This window comes from Furipterus horrens, unplaced genomic scaffold (assembly GCF_987537825.1).
Source record: "Furipterus horrens unplaced genomic scaffold, mFurHor1.1.pri manual_scaffold_6, whole genome shotgun sequence".
In the NCBI taxonomy this organism is placed as follows: Eukaryota; Metazoa; Chordata; class Mammalia; order Chiroptera; family Furipteridae; genus Furipterus; species Furipterus horrens.
Window position 1 is genome coordinate 166,724,231 of NW_028327176.1, and position 19,254 is coordinate 166,743,484.

Sequence of the window (19,254 nt, forward strand, 5' to 3'; positions counted from 1 at the left end):
ACGCCGCCGCAGAGCGGGGGTCTGAGAGGCGCCAGCACCGAGGCGCGGCGGGGTCTCTGAATAAACACAGTGCGCGGTCGGCAGGTTTCCGCCTCTTGCTCCAGTCCTGAGAGTCTCCGACTTTCTACCAACAGTAAAAAGTCACGGGACTGGAAAGTCAAAAAGGGGTCAATATAAAAAATATCCCGGATGAACTTCTCAAACATTAGAAAAATTTTGAGATGTAAGAAAGGCTTTTAATCCATACTGTTTTCTCATCCAGTACGTTTACTGCCATCTGAAAACTCTGTAAATATTTACGGGAATTCAATGGGAATGCAATGAGAAGAATATGGAAGGAGGAAAGCCACTGTCTAAATTAGTCCCAGAGTTTCCTTTCCGCACAACAGCACCTGTTCAAGTGAACAGCACCTGACCAGCTGGGGCTGGCTTTGTTCACTATCATTGGATCAAAAATGAGTCATAAAAAGCAGGTAGTTGTACACAAAGTAAACAGGAAACAAAACTCCCTAATTAAAAAAAAAAAAAAAAAAGAAAAAGAGCCAAGCATATTTAGAAGTGGTTATAAAACAAAATAATATATTAAAATGCGAGGGAACAGTGTAGACCAGAGCTGTTAAGGTAGGGTTTGGTGTTGGCATTTTAATTCTTCAGGCTTCTGGTCATTGTTACCAGTCGTAGTATAAAGTCGCTGGAGTAGTGGTATGGCATTAAGACTTGAAATGGTCAAAATTCTTCAGGTTCATAAAGTTGAATGTTGTTTAATAAATGACTTTCTACAAGGAAAAAAGAGACAAGGTTTAATTAAATATTCCAAAGACAGAAGCTTGAAAGAAAAATGTAAGTAACATTCATCAAATTCCAAATCAAATAACAATCAACAGTTATTGACTAGTCTTTTTAAAAATGTAGTTTTTATTGTATTTTCTTTTCCCACTACCATTTAGTCCCCTTACACCTCCCTCCCCCTGGAAGACATACAGGAGACCCGGTTCCATCGTTGAGGGCTTTACCATTTCTTGAGAATTGACAAGCATACTAGAAACAACTGATAAGTAATTAAGAAAACAAAATGGTAAATTATAAAAAGGGGGGTAATTCTTACAGTAAAAATTAAAAAGGAGAGAAACCAAATAGGTTTTAAAAGTAGATTCAAGGAAGGAAGGAAAACAAAGTCAATGCTGACCTTACTAAAATGAGCAGAAAATGTACTTCAGGTGTGGAGAGTGGAATGAGGAAAAAGGCCTGGAAGCGAGACCGTGCGTGATATTAGGATGGGTGTCCAGATGTGTGGGGGTTTGGCTGGAATGAACAGAGCAACAGGATAGTGAAGAAATGCACATTATTGAAGCTAAGTGATGGTATGGTGAGTCACTGAAGGTTAGGTAAAAATATCAGGTAGTGTTTAAAATCAGACTGAAGTATGATCTTGAGCTAACGGATGAAGAATGAATTAAGCAAGAGCATTAAATAAAAATTAAAAAAGACCAACTGCCAAGCTAGTGCAATGATCCAGAGGCGAGTGTGGGAGGCAGGGATGACAGGCCAGAGCGCCTGACCAGCCCGGGAAAGGAGGAGGTTGGATCTGACTGTCCTTTGGTTCTGAAGGTTTGTCATGGCCTGAGATTTATATTTTGACAGCATCACTGTGGCTTCAGTGTCATGAGCAGGCTGAAGGTGGAGATGAGGGAAGACAGGAACACCAGTCTGGAGGCCGCTGCAGCAGTGTAGGCTGCACAAGGAAGGTGACAAAGGTTGTTAGGTGGCAAAAACCCACACTTGAGGCACTGCTACAGAAATCAGGTGGAAGAGGGGATTTCTAGAGACACCACTGGGAAGGGAGTACCAGAGACATTAGCAGGTGTGGAGTCTTGGACTTCAAAAACAAGTAGAACGACAGGCTCACAGCCCCGGTGAGGTCTTAGAGCCGGAGACATAGATTTGTCAGCACAAAGGAACACGTGAAACCAACAGATGGAATTTGTCTCATGTAAGTGAAACAAAAAATGAAAGGTGCATGAGTCTTGGGGACCCACGATCAAATGTGAGAAGGTTGGAGAAAGGACTAAAATAGGAGTGGACAGGGAGGCAGGCAAAAAATAAGGATGGTGCATTGTCTCTGAAAGAGAAAAGGGTTCTTAAGAAGACAATTGTTTCATTTTGTATTTCAGCTTGATTGGAAGTTTTGGCAAAAGGCAGGAGATTACAGAGGACAGTGGGGAGTGGTAATTAAGGTCCTTTCTAAGACACACTGGTCCCAAATTAAGTTTTGTTTTAATGAAAAACCTCCCCACCGTTTCTATTTATCACAGATATTATCATAACCTCTTGATTATTCAAGACAGATTGATTAATCAAATTCATTTTTCCCCACCCTGTTGTCTGCTTTAGGCTATTTCATTACTCATTAGTACTTCTGCTTGATTCTAGGCAGGGGGCAAAAATTAATGGAGAAAAGACAAAGCTGTCTTTTCTTAGGTTAGTAATTATGAAAAGAAATAGGGGGGAGGGTGAGAAGGGAATGGATAAAACCACCAATCAGATTGGAATCGGAAGTTATCTGTGACCTTCAGTCATGCTACTGAGCCATCTATTCTTTTTCTTTATGGGCTGTTAGCTCTGTTTTCTTTGCCTATTTAGTAAACACGCATCGTTTGCTGAACACAGCTTATACTGCAGAAAATGAACCCCTGATACTACGGTGCCAGGAAACCTACAGAAAGAACAAGGTTTAGGATTCTAGTCTCCGTTTCCTTCAGGCTCCATGTCACTTTATTTTACTGCATCTGTTTTCACCAAAAATTAAATTTTAATTTGCAAAATAAGGCTGAAATTAAACCTGTTTAAAAGTCATTAGTAGACAAATAGGATCCTAGGAGCGTGCAGGAATTGAATGAGCGAGATGTTTTGATTTCAAAGAGCTTAAACATTTATTGAAATATAATCAAGAGAAAAAGAGTGATCCTCATAAAGTCAAATATCATTTACTTTCATTTATTCACAAATCTCTAGGAAGGAAATAAATTTTTTCTGATAATAAGTATTACAAATGATCGTCTTAATGCGCTCTCTGTATTCCAAATAGCTTTCAGAATCAAAGAAAACTTCACTTATTGTAATTTTAATGTTAAACACATTTTTTCTTGTTCTTTAAAAAGCAGTAAATCAAGTATAACTGAGTTAATGAGATATTCAATGTTTCAGAGCACTCAGTTCCTTATTGTTCCAGATGAATAAGGGTAACTTATTATATGAAGTTGTTTATTTACACACCCACCTATGCTTTTTTGACTGCTTTTTGCACTCGAACACATAGAGGAACACATTCCCCAGTAGTAAATATCTAGCTTTTGAGATGAGAAGGAGCAAAGATAAGGATGAAAGAGCATTTACCACTCCAATGATTGATCACATCCCACTCAAAGTGAAAATGAGGCACTGGTTCTTCACATATGAGCTGTAAAGTTTCAAGAATTCTTCTTTTTTTAAAGCTCAAATCTACCTCATATTCATGGAAATCTTGTTATCTTTATGCAAATTGACAGGAATTAATTATTGGTATAATCTCAACTTCCTTTCACTTTTGACAACATCATAACATTCACACCTAGAGTTCGGATAAGATCATAGCTGTTAAGACCATGGATTACAGTCTATATAAAATTTTGGTCACACAAACAAAAAACCCAAACCGCTGTTTTCATGCTGTCTAACCTTAGACTATACAATGTCAGTGAACATTTCTAACTACTATAGTGACATTGCATAGCCTCTGTCCCCCTCTGTTGGACAATGTGAGAATAGGTCTGACACATTTGTGATTAAAGGCTGTTTCATCTAATCACAGGTCTAATTCTATGACCAAACTCTTCAAGGATACATGCCAGTTACCTACTTTGCCTTATGTCTTCACTGTGGGTTCAGAGTGTTCTTACATTTGTCTTTCTCAGGGTGCCATGAGCAATGCGAAACCAGTCAAGTTCAAGCACAGAAGTTCTGTACCTCACCTGAAAAGTATAACCTCAGCTTCCAGGGACAGGGAGCTCACATAGTGGGTCTCAATCTACAGTGTACTCTACTCCAGAAATTGATTCAGTAAATTGTAAATGTGTCCTTTTAAGGAAGTATTTGATATAAACCACTGGAAACAGTGCCTTTTAGTAGTAAAGATTCCAGCAGAAGAATCTCAGTAAAAAATGCAAGACTGTGGTTTTTATACAAAATACTCAAAACAATGCAAGAAAATATAGCATTTCTTCAGATTAATGAAGATTCAATTACTAAAGGGCAGTAACATATACAAGAGATTACAAAAATATAATATTTAGGTAAGACACAATGCAACTATTTCTTAAATAAAAATCAGGTCTATGCACTCAAGTGTAAAGTTCAGTTTTAAATATAATAGTTGCCCTGGCTAGTGTAGCTCATTGGACTGATGCCAGCCTATGAATGAAAGGGTCGCTGTTCGATTCTCAGTCAGGGCACATGCCTGGGTTGTGCACCAGGTCCCCAGTTGGGGGTGTGCAAGAAGCAACCACACATTGATGTTTCTGTCCCTCTTTCTTCCTACCTTCCCCTCCCTAAAAATAAACAAACAAATAAATAAAATAGTTTATGAATCTCAGGTATTTCTAATATTAACCTTTAATTTTATTCTTCCTAGGTTTTCAATTTGCATATTTGATTTTAATTTTGAAACAGACTTTCCATTGTAAGAATGTAAGAATCCTAGAACCAAAAATGCAAGTCTGATTAATTTCCATTTAGTCAATCCAGGAAATAGATAATTCTTACAATGTTAGTGTTCCCACTATAACTAAGACCAACCAATTCTCCAAGTGTGGTCAGGGGACCTTGGAAGTCACCAAGATTGCTTCTGGTGGGCACGAAGTCAAAGCTATTTCATAATCATGTTAAAATACTGTCCTTTTTAGGGTGTTCACATGTTCACTGATGGCACAACACTGGTGAGTAAACCTGTTGGCACCTTAGCACAGGTCAAGGCAGTGGCACCGATGCAAACTGTGTCGTTACCCACCAAGGGTCTCGCAGAGAAATAAAAAGCAAGCCAGTTTCACTTAATAATAATGTCCTTGACGGAACAAAAAATTATCAGTGTTCTTACATCTCAACGCCTGTGTTCATGTCTTAATATTCTGTGTGATAAAGTGAGGAGCACGCATAAAACAGGGCTGCTGCGTAAGAACGACGGGTGTCTAGGTGACAAGCATTTGTGCAAACGTTAGAATTGTGAGTTGAAGAAGCCACTTTCTTCATAAAATACCTTTTGTACTTGAGAGAATTCTTGACACACTGTGCTATTCAATTTGGATATTTGGTAGTCATTTTCTTGAAAATTAAGTGAGCCTAAACTTTAAGGAAAACTACGTAATACTTGTTGCCAGTGATTAAATTCAAGCTTTCAGGTAAAAATTAGAATTTTGGAAAATTGTATTTTGGCTACTGTAAGCTTCCTAGCATCCCAATATTTAAAATCTCTGCTGATGAGACCAGTGGCAGCCACTGATCTTTTCACTATCAATTAATTTGCCCTTTCCAGGATGTCATATACAAGTATCCCTCGCAAAACACGGTACTTCTATAACACGGTTTCGCTCTAACACGACATGACTGTAGAAGATATCCAAGAATTGCTGGTAGAAGAAGAAACTGATGAAGCAATTTTGGTGGAAATGACATCTGGATGGTGCCAAGATAACTTAGGGGACAACAGCACTGATGAAAATAAAGAAGTTAAACAGTTTATTCTGAAAAGAGTAAAGAAAGGCTTAGACTTAGCTGGACAGTTAAGTTACATTTCTTAAATGAGGATCCTTGCACTGAAAGGAGCACAAAGTTTAAGAGAGAACTTCAAAAGTGCTTAGCATCATATAACAAAATTTATGAAGATCTCTCAGCTAAAAGCAAGCAATCTAAAACATATTTCGCAAAAAGTAGAGCCTAGAAATCAAGATAATGCTGAAGAAAGTTCAGAGGATGAGAATATCTTGTCAAAAAGAAAACGCATTCGGTTAATGGAGCTTAGTAGTGATGACGAAGAAAACATTACTTAATTCAAATTAATATGTAATACTTTTGATGAAAATTGCTTTAGTAAATATATTTCTTTTAATTATAAAAATATAATAGTATGTTTTAAAAATTTTTGGAACCTCACCCTACTTTTCGTACTAGTTTTTTATTTAATATAACACAAATCCGTGTAACCTGGGACTTGTTAACAACTTAACAACCATGTTACATGGGGGTTTCCTGTAGCTGGAATAATACAGTAATGTAACCTTTTCAGACAGGCTTCTTTCACTAAGTGATTATTTTTAGCTTAATACATATTTTAAAAACTGATCTATAATATGGTAAATTTCAGTTTCTGATATGTAATATGGAGGATCTCAACAGATGCAATTCATATAAACAGAAGCTCTTAGAGCTCAATAATTTTTAAGAATGTAAAGTTGTCTGGAGACCATGAAGCTCAAGTACTGCTCATGTCGAATCTGCTATCCCCAGCCTATTGCTGTTTCCTTTTCTCCCAGGTATTTATTTGTGTCAGCTAAATACAGAGGGGAAAATGGAATCTTGTGTTTTTCTACTTTTCGGTCATATGAAACTCACCACCTATGAGACAAATAATTCAGCAGAGTGGTTTTTCGTTGTCTGGTTTGCCTGAACGTACGAATATGAATGCCGTTTTGATGCTGTTCTCTTGTCACTAGGCTCTACACGTGGGCCCTTCGGGATGGACTGGAATCCCTGATCTCCATCTCCTCTGCTCGGTAATATATACACTAACACAAATACACTTCAAAAGAAAAACTCAGTTCAAAGTTTGCTAGAATAACAAGTCAATTAAGTCCTTCTGCTTTGGGGAGAGTCTACTTTGAGACATTTTCCCAAAATGTCCATTTCTTTTTTAAAGGCATGTCTTTGCACGGCTGTCGTTGTCTCCTGTCCTGAGTAGGGCCCAGGAAGAGCCATTCCCTTCCCGTCCACCCTGTGATGGTCTAAGCTCTCTTTTTGCCTTTAAGCCAGTTAAACTCCCTTACCTTTGAGAAAAGGGTCTGAGCTATCTGTGATTTCTTCAGGCCAATTAGATGGGTTTTCTTTAAAACTAACAGTAATTTTTCTATTAGAATCTTTATGCTTGACACATTCAAGTCACTCTGCTTAAAGAATTACTACCACGTAGCAATTTTAGAATAACCTATCAATTATACCTCATTTTGAAACATGACTATCTTATAAAATATGGTTTGACTTGTTCACTTAACTTTATATCATAGCTATAACCTCAAAAACGCTTTGCGTACAAAATAAATGTTTCCAAAATTAGTTGTGTATCGAGTACATGGTTGGGAGTTTATTATGTGAAAGATTCTGATCATGGACTCTTGTGCAAATCTGTGTGCCAGTCACCAACTGTGTGTCCTGGGTGAGAGATGTAAGCTCACTAGGCCTCAGTGTCCTCATCTACACCAGAGATGACAATAAGAACTAACTCATGTAATAAATGGCAAAGTTCTCAAATAACACTGGGCACAGAGTAGGCACTCACTCAACAAATGTTAGCTAATACTCTTTTTATAGATTTCCATACATGATACTTCACTCCTAGTTTTGCTTTCAAATGAAATTCAACTCTACTCTTCAAGATAGGGATGTCCAGTTCAGCTTCTCCATGAATAATTGCCTGAGTCAGTATAACGGTTTCCTCACACAGCACTTCATCACATCCAGCAGCGTTTCAATCAATCTTACGTACTGCTGATGAATAAACCTTACTGAAGGACAGTGCTCTTCCCGTACTCAAATACACTATGCCAATGAGCTACACAGCAAACTCAGCTAAGGTACTAACCCGGAATGTAATATCCTCTGCAATTAGCTTTCGCCCAATCTTTCTAGGTCTGCTGGGAAACTCAACACAAAGCTGTAATGTAGGAAATGCTCTTCCTGATATCCACCCTGCTGTTTTTCCACATGCTCCTTCCTCTCTGCACATCTACCCAAACCATCCCCAGTGCTCTGCACAGAAGAGCTCTCCGGCCACCACTATCAGAGAGGTCCTCCTGATCTGCCCATCAGACACAGTTTCCCTGTCCACTTTCATAGCCCTTATCTAGGCTCCCTCTTGAAAAATACTATTTTTTACCCTTTATGCTATTTGTATACATGTTCTTATACTTTTATCTTTTTATACCAACCATAATAGTCCCTTGACCATGTAAGCCCACAATATATATTAATGAATTCATGAATTAAAAGTAATACGGACTAATCTTCAAAGCAAGATAAAGACAAAGGCTTGGAGAAGGAAAAAACAGACCTGCACTATGTCTTTAGGAAGAAAGCACTACTGCCTGTCTTCACCATTATTTTCATCTGCCAATTTAAGTGGAAAAAACTCGGGTTTTTATCTGTTCTCTTTTGTTAAATAACTGTATCTGTGAAATCCCAGGAGCACTTTCACTTCTTTAAAAAAAAAAAAAAAAAAAGTTTACCCCTAATGTCTGGAGCTTTGACAAAGATTTCTAAGAGAAGTTATTATTTGGCCCAAAAGCTGAAATAAGGTCTTCTGGTTCACTCTGCTGGGTTCAAATCTTATGGGAACTTGCTATGGAAGCATTCCACAAAATCTAAAAGCTTCTTTTAAATAACCAATGTACTACAGTTAATGTTATACTCAGTATACTTTATTCTAGCTAAGTCTTTAAAAATCTCAGGTTCACTAAGTAGAGGCGAGAAGACATTTCTCAGTAGCATCAAATAAAAGTCGCACTTAAAAAACAGTAACAAAACCTTTATCTTTTAGACAACCATCTTTGAAGCATTTATAAACAGAACTTGCTAAGTTTTCATTTATCATTTTCCTTATAGAAAGGTAGTAGCAATCAAAAGAATTCATTTGTAGTACATCTCTACTCGGCACAGGCATATTTCAAATTCCCAATAGCCACACTGAGTACTGGCTAGCAACAATGAACAGAACAGGTCTCAATCCCCAGTTGCTCTAAAGCTAACAGCTATTTTGATGCATGAGAGTTAAATAAACATAGGGCTAACATGTTCTTGGAATGTAATCCTCATGAGGACTGGAGTTATCTTAAAAACACACACATACATATATACAAAAACTTATTAATTAGGTGCCATAGCAAAATTCCTTCCTACTGCCACGCAAAAACTTATGTGTTTAAAAAATTGTATCTGGGATATCTAACATTAGAGAAGTTCTTGAGACAAATGAAATTATACTTAGCTCCACAAGTGGGTAGCAATTTATGATTCTTCAGTATAATCAACTATGACAAATTACCTTAATCTCTAGAATTCTATTTCCTCATGAAAAAGGGTGGGGTGAGCGAAGATGCTCTACACATACTTTTTAATTAAATATTCCTTTAAATTTCCATACTCTTAAATATGCCCTAGACTAGGGTATACTCAGATCATAACCACTACCTCCAACCTCCTCAGAGGCCCAGAGGGTAACAGATGAGTAGGGAGACCAGGTACCAAGGACCTCAATATAAAAGATGCTGGTGCCTTGGGAGAGCTCCTCCCTGTCCAAGGGTGGCAGCCCCTACTCAGCCACTATAGCCGTGAGAGAAAGCAGGCTCAATGTTGTCAGGGCTGTCAACGTTGCTAAAATGGCTGGGTATTTTCCCATCTTAAGCATTCATATTTAATTCAAAATCTAAAAACTATTGCTTTGGCTAAAAAAGAAAACTCTAGATATGACCTGTATGCATATATTCAATGTGTAGATAGTGTCTTGCCCTTCTTCCCCTTACTGGTGACATTTTTAACCCTCAAGATGAATAAAAAAACTGGGGAAAATATGCAGCATTTGTATGGGATTAATGGCCTTCAACCTGTAAGATAAAACAGATAACAAACACCTGAATAAAAAAACAGACAAAGGACACAAACTGGCAATTCAAAGAAATGCAAGTTGTCCAATGTTTTTATGTGTGTGTGTATTTCCAACTCACCAGCAATGAAAAAATACAATTTAAAAAATGCTCTTTCTTCACAATTTAAAAAGGGGAAATGCCCTTTCCTCATGAGAATGATGAAGATTTTTAAAAAATTATATAACCTTTAGTGTTGTCAAGGGCACGGGCAACAGGGATACTCACAAACTGCTAGTGGGAATCTGACATGTAGAACTTTTAAGAAAGATATTTAGTAATGTCAAAACCCGTGGTGGCACACTAACTCTAATTTTAGAAAATACTTGCCCTACAGAAACAATGAAATTAATACACAAAAAATGTAAACACAAGTATAAATTGTGAAAACTGAGGAATAATCTAAATAACCATTAACAGGGATTAAGTGACCATCATGCAACCATTCAACTGCTGTTGAAAAATGAGCTAATGACAACAAAAGTTATCTACAATGTACTATGAAGTGGAGAAAAAAGCAAGATAAATAATAGAATCAACAGTCTCAGCCTACATACACTGAGTTATTAGTGTGTGTGTGTGAGTATGAAGAGGAATTTTCTATCTCTAAGAGCAAAGGAATTATGGATCACTTTCACTTTCTATGGTTTTCCTTTTAAAAAATTATAAACTCCTTTGTTTTCTTATTACCTGGGAAAAAATTAAAATAAAGATAGATTGCTAGTGATTTTGTTCAAGAGCAAGCCCTGGGGAGTTAGTGACTAGCAGGTGCTAATGTCCGCACTGAGGCAGTGGCGTCAGCACCTCTTTGATGGGTAGTTCAAATATACTGTGACTAACTCACTGATAGCACCTGCCAGATTTGTAAGTATTAAAACTGAACACTTCACAGCATTCTAGAATAAAACCTGGCTACGCCTAAAGCTCACTAAATCCAAAATGGCTTATTTTTATGTATAAGAAATCTTCATTCTAGGTCTAATTAATCTATATGGGAAACTAAGTTGTAATAAAATGCAAATTTTAGGAATGAGGCTACTAAAACTAGGCAAATAGAAAATAAAAAAGCCACATATGTGACAGACCCACAAACCTCCTGAACTGAATGAAATAGTCATCTGGAAGTCAACAGGCCTGTGTTCCCCTTTTGAGGACAGAGTGGTGCCCGTCAGAGCCCCCACGTAAATGAGTAGCTCACAGTTAGCTAGAGCTAGGTTCAGCCAACATGGTTTTCTCCCGTCAAGTCAGTAAGATAGTCAATGCGAATTTCCTGTTTGGCTTGTGAGTTCATTTTGAAGCCAGGAACATCACTATGACTCTGAAATGTCAGTGTGAAAACAGCACTGTCTTCACAATTTGGTGTTCAGAGACGCACAATAGCACAGAAAGCAACACCACTAATTCAGTTACGCATTTACTGCGGCTTGGGGATTGGGACTCAGGCTACGTGTAACAGGGTCCAAGGAACGGTGGAGCCGCCAGGTTTTTAGTCATCACAGCACTGGCTCCGGGGGCTCCACAGAGCCTCATGAAATGCTCTCCATCTTCTCAGATGAAGAGGGCAGAGTGGACAGAAGAGCCAAGGCCTGGCCCTGTTACTGTTTCCCAGCTTCTTAAAAGCACTCTCCATAGAATATCCCTTTCGCCTCAACCTGTGACAGGGCTTTGTCCCCACTTCTTGACTGAAGTAGCTCTGACAAAGACCCCAGGTTGTACCAACAATTTCAAAGCACACAGTCACCTGATTTCTTTGCCACACTTAACACTTGATTACTCTCTCCTTCAAGTCATCCTCTCGTGCAGTTTTCATGACACCCTTTCTCCCAGTTTTCTTCCTACCTCTGGCTCCCCCTCTTCTATGTCCTCTGCTTCCCAGGTCTCAACGCTCTGACCTGCTCTTGGGGGACACCACTCAAACCGAAGGCATCATCCATAGATGACACGCTCAGATGACCTTCAAATCTCCATCTCCTCATCCAGAGCCTGTGTGCTCTCCCTCAGCTCTTGGCTACCTCCTGGACCTCTCCATATAGACATTTCTCAAGATCAACATCTCTGAGATAGGATATCTTCATTTTTATTTGACTCTTAAGACCAAAAAAGGATTGGTGGCTGACTATATGTTCCAACCTGCCTTGGAAACGAACCCTTCTGTACATTTTATTATCACTCCAAGTTTACAGGTGGCAGAACCAAGGCGGAGAAGGGAGATAACCTATGAAGTAGATTTGAAACCTGCAAATCTACTGTGCTACACTTTATGCTACACTATCTGGTAAATTTTCAGTTACCCATGTAGTATGTGTATGTAAGATGGGGCCTTACAGATTCCCTTCCAAGCTTCCTCCACGAGTCCTACGACAGTTGGTTTCTCCTATAAAGTACCACAGAACAAAAAACATATTTTTGTTTTCAGATAGTGTAAAGGACTGATGATAAAGCACATGATGTGAAAAATAAAACACGTATTCCATGATTGAAATTATAAGAACCACCATTGATTCATTTGCTTAAGCTACAACCTGGGTGTTACCCGCGATTTTTCCCTGATCATGCATGTACTCAACTTACTAATATACATACCTTCAGGCAGTCACCAGTCACAAACCTTCATCCTCTTACCATCTCTCAAATTCATGCGGAGTACCCACAGCTTTTCAGGATCAAGTTTAGCCTCTTCAGCTTGGCTTACAAGACTCTGATTGGGCCCCTGCCTCCCTGCCTCCCTGCTCCTCATCACCCATCCTTCTCCTACAAGTGATTCTGCAATCCAGCTACACCTGATTTTGCGCTGTTCCTAGAGTGTCAAGTTCACAGCACCATGTTCTGCCTGGAATGCCTCCTTCCACACATTTCTTCATTAAGCAAACTCCTCACCTTGAAGCTCAAGTGAGATGCCCCATTCTGATGAAGAGAACTTGCTATTTATTCCCACTAAACTCAGTTGAAAACATATCATAAAACTTGAAACTATTCCAGTACCACTGATTTCTTGTCTGTGAGTGTGACCTTGTTTGATTTGAAATCTCCATAGTAAAACTGTAAAAGGTATCTAACAGGCGCTCCATTTATAGTTGTATAATGAGCAAACAAATGAACAAAATGAGGGACTGGTTGAGAGGCTGCTCATTGCTTCAGATGAAAAGCAGTCATCGAGTGTTTTTTTTACCCGACATCACTGAGGACTCCAAGGGGCAGGGAGCTCACAGTGACGACTGAAGCAGAGTCCTGAGCTCCCCCTGCAGGGGGCTCCTTCTTTCTGAGGCCCCACAGACCACACCATCAGCCCACACTCTTCTCCCTCCTGATAACGACCACCTGGACCATTATCCAGTGGGGGCAAGTCAGTAACATTTTGTGTCCATTTGAGGGTTCATAAATACGCATTTATGAAAAACTGACAAGACAGAATAGTCCATAAGAGGACATAAAGAAAAGGTCACAAAGATTTGGTGACGCACTCCTCTGAAGTCTGTGTTTTCTCTTTCATGGTATCTGAATTTAGCTCCTTTGCTTCACAGCTGGTCAACACCCAGCTGAACAGCAGTCTTGGGAGGTTCAGTCCACTGTAGGCTGTCCTTTGACCACCTCTCTGTCTATTCCACCCCCACCACCACCCCCAACATGCAATGCCTGATCAAAAGTTCAAACTACTCCAAAGGCAGAGGTGAGGTCAGGAGGGGAGGTTTTCACATCTGAAAAGGGGAGCTGGGACAGATACGCAGTTATTTCTTCTTTTTGGACATTCGGATACTGTCCTGGTCCTGCTCTTTGCCTGGCACACCTGCTGCCTCTGTGCAATCCTGGCAGGGCGGCCAGAGGGCAGCTGAAGCAACAGAAACACACTCTTCTCAGCCCTGATGGGCACCAGCCAGGGAAATTGTTCTAAACCAGGTTGCAGCCACTGCAAGGGAAGGAGGGGGTGGAGATGCTAAAACGACTGGAGACACTGAGGTTAACTCCTATTCCCTCTTAAAATTTCAACTCAGACTTTGTTTTTCCAGTAATAAGTTAAATAACAGTTCAAGTCTATCTGTTTCTTCTAACAATTCTGACTATTTGAATCCTCAATGCCTAGTTCTACTCTAGCATATTTTGGCATTCAAATATTTTTTGAATGGATGAATAATTTTTTCCAAATCAATTCTGTTTGCTCCTTATATGTGATGTGTACCTTAACTTGCTAAATATGTTTAACAAGATTGCTTATAAGATGGACTCAAAGACAGGCAAATGTCAAGGGGGAGGGCGTGTGTGTGTGTGTGTGTGTGTCCCACTGCAGAAATGAATATAAAGATGGGGTGTTTGTAATGTTCACAGTGGTCACTACTGATTCATAGAATTTAGAGGAGAAATATCCACTATTTCTTCATTTTCTCACTTATTATCTTATTATACCCTTGTAAGTCCTATGACTTGAAAAAGATTTATCCTTTGGGAGCAGGAATACATCCATAGCATGCTACATTAAAAAAAGGAGTTCTCAGGGCTGCCAACCTTACAGTAGAGGTTGAGTAGGAGTATATTTCTCCTACATAAAAATTAATTAATTAAAATTAAAATTAAAAATAGGTAGATTTAGCCATCCCCACTGATTTGTCAAATGTCACAAAGTTTGAGATTTGGCAAGATAAAAACACAGTGCTTGACCATCTGACTCCTAGCTTAGATGTTTTCAGCCTTCCACACATAAAACCACCAAGGAAATACATCTCAAAAATAAAAAGATCAACATTCAGCATATAATATACCACATTTATTCAGGGACCTAGACAATTGTCTTGTACTAAAACTTTAAATGATTTCTGCTTGTTGGTCCTTTGTACACCCTATGTTGAAAATAGTATCTAAAATATCTCCCTATACTATCAACAGCAAGAAAAGATTTGTTAAGACCTCTTTCTGGGGGGGAAAAATACAATTTTATTGAAAGAAAATAAAGAAGACAATGGCTGTACAATGGAGAGATATTTTATGTTTGTGGGAAAGAAGACAATATCATAAAGATATAGTTCTTATTATACTGAGTTAGAGAGTGAATGTAATTCCAATTAGAATACCACGAGGTTTATCTTAGAACCTAACAACCTGATTCTGAAATTTATATGTAACAGAAAGACTGCGGAATAGCCAAGATACTCCTAAAGAAAAAGAACACAGTTAGGGAGACATGGCCTCCCAGGTATCAAGACTCATTTTAAAGCTACAGCGATAAGACAGGATGGCACCAGAATAGGGATGGACACGTGGACGAATGGAAATGAGAGCACCCTGAAACACACCCTCGCATACAGCAACTTGATATATGACCTGCAGACTAGAGAGGGAAAGGAGGGCTCTCCAATAAACAATACGGGAACACCAGCTACTTATACAGAAAACAAATGGATCACTGTTTCTCATCACACGGGAAAAACAGTTTCTGATGTTTTACGAAGTGATATGTAAAAGACAACATTAAAATTTCAGGATCAAAAATATCTCTACTACTTTAGGGTATGGAAAGAACATACATCATAAAGAAAAGCTTTGATAATTCAACTATATTAACTACAGTACATTCACTATATTAGTACTTATATTGGACTATAGTCATAATAAAGACAAATCACAGCACATAAAATTGACAAAGGATTAATGTCCAGAATCTGTCAATAATCAATAAGAACAAGAAAGGAAGAAAGTTACGTGATTTCAAATCTATCAGACTGGCAAAAATTACCAAGCCAGAGGGAAGGCTGTACAATGGCTGGCTCCCCACTTCCTGCGATGAACAAGCACTTGGCCTTGCCACGAGGGGGAGGGTGTGTTCTGCGACCAGCTGTCTCTGTGGGGCCTTTATCTACTGACTGATCAATGTGTGGATCATTTCAAAATCAAAAAACAATCCTAGTATATGTGCTGTGTAATAACACCTGCTTTTTAAAATTTCAATACATATGTCATGATAAACATTTATTAAATACATTAAAAAGCCTTTAGCACAACTTTCAGCAGCTATATTTAGTCATCACATAATGATGGCAAGCACAAGGTACAACCAATTCCTGATGTTGGCCAATCTAAATGATTGTTTACAATTTTTTGCTAATATATGTAAAAATGTGATAAATATACTTGTAGCTAAATCTTTGTACACATCTCTCACTATTTAAGATAAATTCTTAGAAGTGGTATAAATGGTAGGCATGTTTAATGTAGGTTTTTGCCAAATTGTTCTCCAGAAGATATTACTAATTTATACAGCAGCATGTGAATATATTTTTCCTCCTACAAACTCCCCAACACCGGCTGAAAACATAAACTTTGCCAGATTTATAAGTGAAAACTTGCACGCTGAATTTTTAATTGACATTGATTTAAGTAATAGTGAGACTCAACATTTTTGTTAATGTTCACTTAGCTTCTGTGTGGTTTACCTGCTTAACCCTCTGTCCATTTTTCTACTGAAGCACTTATATTTTTTGATGACATATAAGCATTCTTAGTATATTAAGGACATTAATCCTTTCTCTGCCAGGCATATTTAAATGTTGTCATTTGTCTTTTACTTTTGTTTTTGTTGGCTTGATTAAAGTTTTACATTTTTATATTGTCAAAGCAATGATTTCCTTTTATGGTTCATTCTCTGATATATCATTATTAATGTCTACATTAAAAGGATTTAACTCATCTCTCCCTTTTTGCCCTGGCAATAAAATCCCTCATCTAAGTGAAGGCAACAGCACCTTCCTCAAACGGTCATTGTGAAAGTTAATTACAATAATGGTACTAGTTTGCTTCTTAACTAGCAAAATGACCTTTCATGTCAATTATTAGCAGCTCTCAATACACAGCAGTTATTAATACCACATGCCCGTCGGTGGAGACTTTATGATTCTACGCAGGTAAACTCAGCCTATGTACCTGGGGATACCACAGTCTGAAAAATCAAATGGGACTACAAGAGACAGACAGCGTGACACAGAAGTCCACTTCACACCCCTCGACAGGTTCAGAAGTGCAGAACAACCACGAGAAAGGCCCTGGACAACACAGGCTCTCTTACCTTAACTTAGTCTTCCCCTTCCTCCAACTCAGTCTCTTTGTGCACCACCACCCTCGTGACCGACATGTCTGGGTGCTGCTCTCTGGCTTCCCTGATGGCCTGGGCCAGCGCCTGCCGGGAACAGGAAAGGCCACTGTCAGCGGAGGAACAGGCTTCTTCTCAGGATGGCAAAACACAAGCATGTTAATCACCTGGGATTCCACCTCAAGCCAAGACGGTTTTCCTGCTTCCTTGGAAGAGGCAGGAGAATCTGAAATGGGCTCACTGTTTATTTTAGAGAATGAGTCTCATTTCCCCAAAGCCCCCACTTCTCCAGTCCCTTTTCAAACAATCACGTGGCAGAAACATGCTGCCTCTGAACCCCAACGGCGCCCTCACCGCGAGACTTGAGGAGAACAGCTCTTATCTGACATCAGTCTTCTCCCCTGTAACTTGAGCCTAATGTGAAGGTTGGAGAGGTCATTTTAAGGTTTGTTTTGAGGATGGAAGAGATGGCATACAGCACCCAGCCCTGTGCCCGCCTCCCCTGTACACTCAAGTGACACTTGCTATTGTCCAATCGCCTGAAACCCCAAGGCACAGGGCCAGGTCTCGCTCACCCCTGCCCTCTTGGGTGCTCAGTAATTGAGTAAAATGTTTAGTGAACTAAAATGCTGCAGTAAGAATATCTATAAATGTCTAGGGCAAAGAACAATTAAAACCACAGCAATGATAATGACACACAATCAGTAAAGCTGAAGATCAGAGACAGACTCATCTTCAGGTTATTAAGTACAGATCCCTATTTATGGCTGAAAACACAGAAGGTGCAGGTTTATGGGTCTTCCCTAAAGCTATCCTGCCAAGGGGCTGCAGGGCAGGAGTAGAATCCAGGGTGTCCGTCCATGGCTTCCCTTCTCTGGACCACGCTGTGAAAATCATCAAGGTCTCTCTGCTTTTCATCAGAAAGTGCACAGTATCTGAGTGCTGTGGAAAAATAAAAAGTTCCTATTTTGCAGAGGGGGGAAGATGCTTAAAGAGGTCTTGGAAAAAATAAAAGAAACACTATAGAACAACACTCAAAATCTAGGTGAGATCTGTAAAACAAAAAAGAAATTCTATTGGGCTAGAGGGCACCCTAACGCATAAGGAAAATAGGCATCTGGAGAAAGCAGCACAATTTTTCCTGATGCTCTGTCACCTGCCTAAGGAGACAACTGCATTTCTTGATTAGCACATAGTTTCTGTCAGCTGGAAGGTTATTCAGCAAAACCCTGAGCCTCATTCTGCACACAAAAAAGGTAAAGCTACAAAAAATGAAATTTTTACACCAAAAATCTTTTGCAACAGAAGCTTGGAAGACACCTGGTGAGTGCTTAAATTTCCACTAGGGGATAAACTCTGGTGACGCACCTGTATCAGGACAAGAGCAAAGTCAGATCGCGGAACAGCCTCTAGTTTGATTAAGGGCACAGACGTCTGTCAGGTGGGGAGAGTGGGAAGACCAGAGGGCAAGAGTGGAATGGGGAACAGAGCATAAAGTGCTTCTAGGTATGGACTACAGTGTGAAAAGGAGTGAGGCTTGAAATCTGTGTTTGCATTCAGAGGGAAGAAGGAGAATAGAATGATCAACACTGCTACCCCATGTTGGTCTGTGGAATCCAACCTGGGCAGGACAAGCTCTGATGGGAGCCAAATGTAGCTACAGGCAACTCATCAGAAACTTGTGAGCTTACGTTCATTCACTCCAAATAACTAGCTACATTACAGCAGTGTAATTGTTAAAGTAAAAATATAAATGAAGCTCATGGGAAAGTAACATGTGTGAAACATGCTTTAATTAGAAAAGAAATCGCTATGATCATCTTTAAAAAGAGTTGAATCACAGAAATTGCTACCATCTTTAAACACAGTTGAATCAGTCTGCCGTTGGTTCTGCTCATTCCATGGTATCAGTACATGGAATTAAATGACTTAAACATTAACTTCTTATGGTAACAACAGACTGACAGAAAACATCATATTGCCAAACTGAGAAGTTATTTTACTAGAACTGGGTTTTTCTGGGTAACCTTCAGCTGAGAGCTGACTCAGGAGCACCTGCCACACCGTCCACACCACCCAGTGAAGAGATGAAGAATGTCAGCACCAAGACAGGGTCAAGAACAGCAAAACCAAGTCTCTATGAAAGCTCACCTCTTTAATTTGCCAGCACAAAAGAGATTCCTTTCTTTCCTATCTTGCTCAGATGAAGGGATTCCTTCCACTATTAAGATTCTTTTAACGTAG

At 39.2% G+C, this 19,254-nt stretch overlaps 1 protein-coding gene and 1 non-coding gene across 2 annotated transcripts in view; one reads left to right on the forward strand and one right to left on the reverse strand.

The window, feature by feature from the left end:
* Nucleotides 1-562: 562 nt before the first annotated feature.
* Nucleotides 563-19,254, reverse strand: part of EPB41L2 (erythrocyte membrane protein band 4.1 like 2) — a 212,835-nt gene continuing 194,143 nt past the window's right edge. The window contains exons 22-23 of the mRNA XM_090279842.1: nt 16,987-17,097; nt 563-776 (exon numbers count right to left, since the gene is read on the reverse strand). Of these exons, the coding sequence (XP_090135968.1) occupies nt 16,993-17,097 (105 nt within the window). The 3' untranslated portion in view covers nt 563-776; nt 16,987-16,992. The remainder of the gene's footprint in view (nt 777-16,986; nt 17,098-19,254) is intronic.
* On the forward strand, nt 14,351-14,477 carry LOC150007768 (small nucleolar RNA U109). The gene has a single exon (XR_016512101.1). It is a non-coding gene; the product is annotated as a small nucleolar RNA U109 (small nucleolar RNA).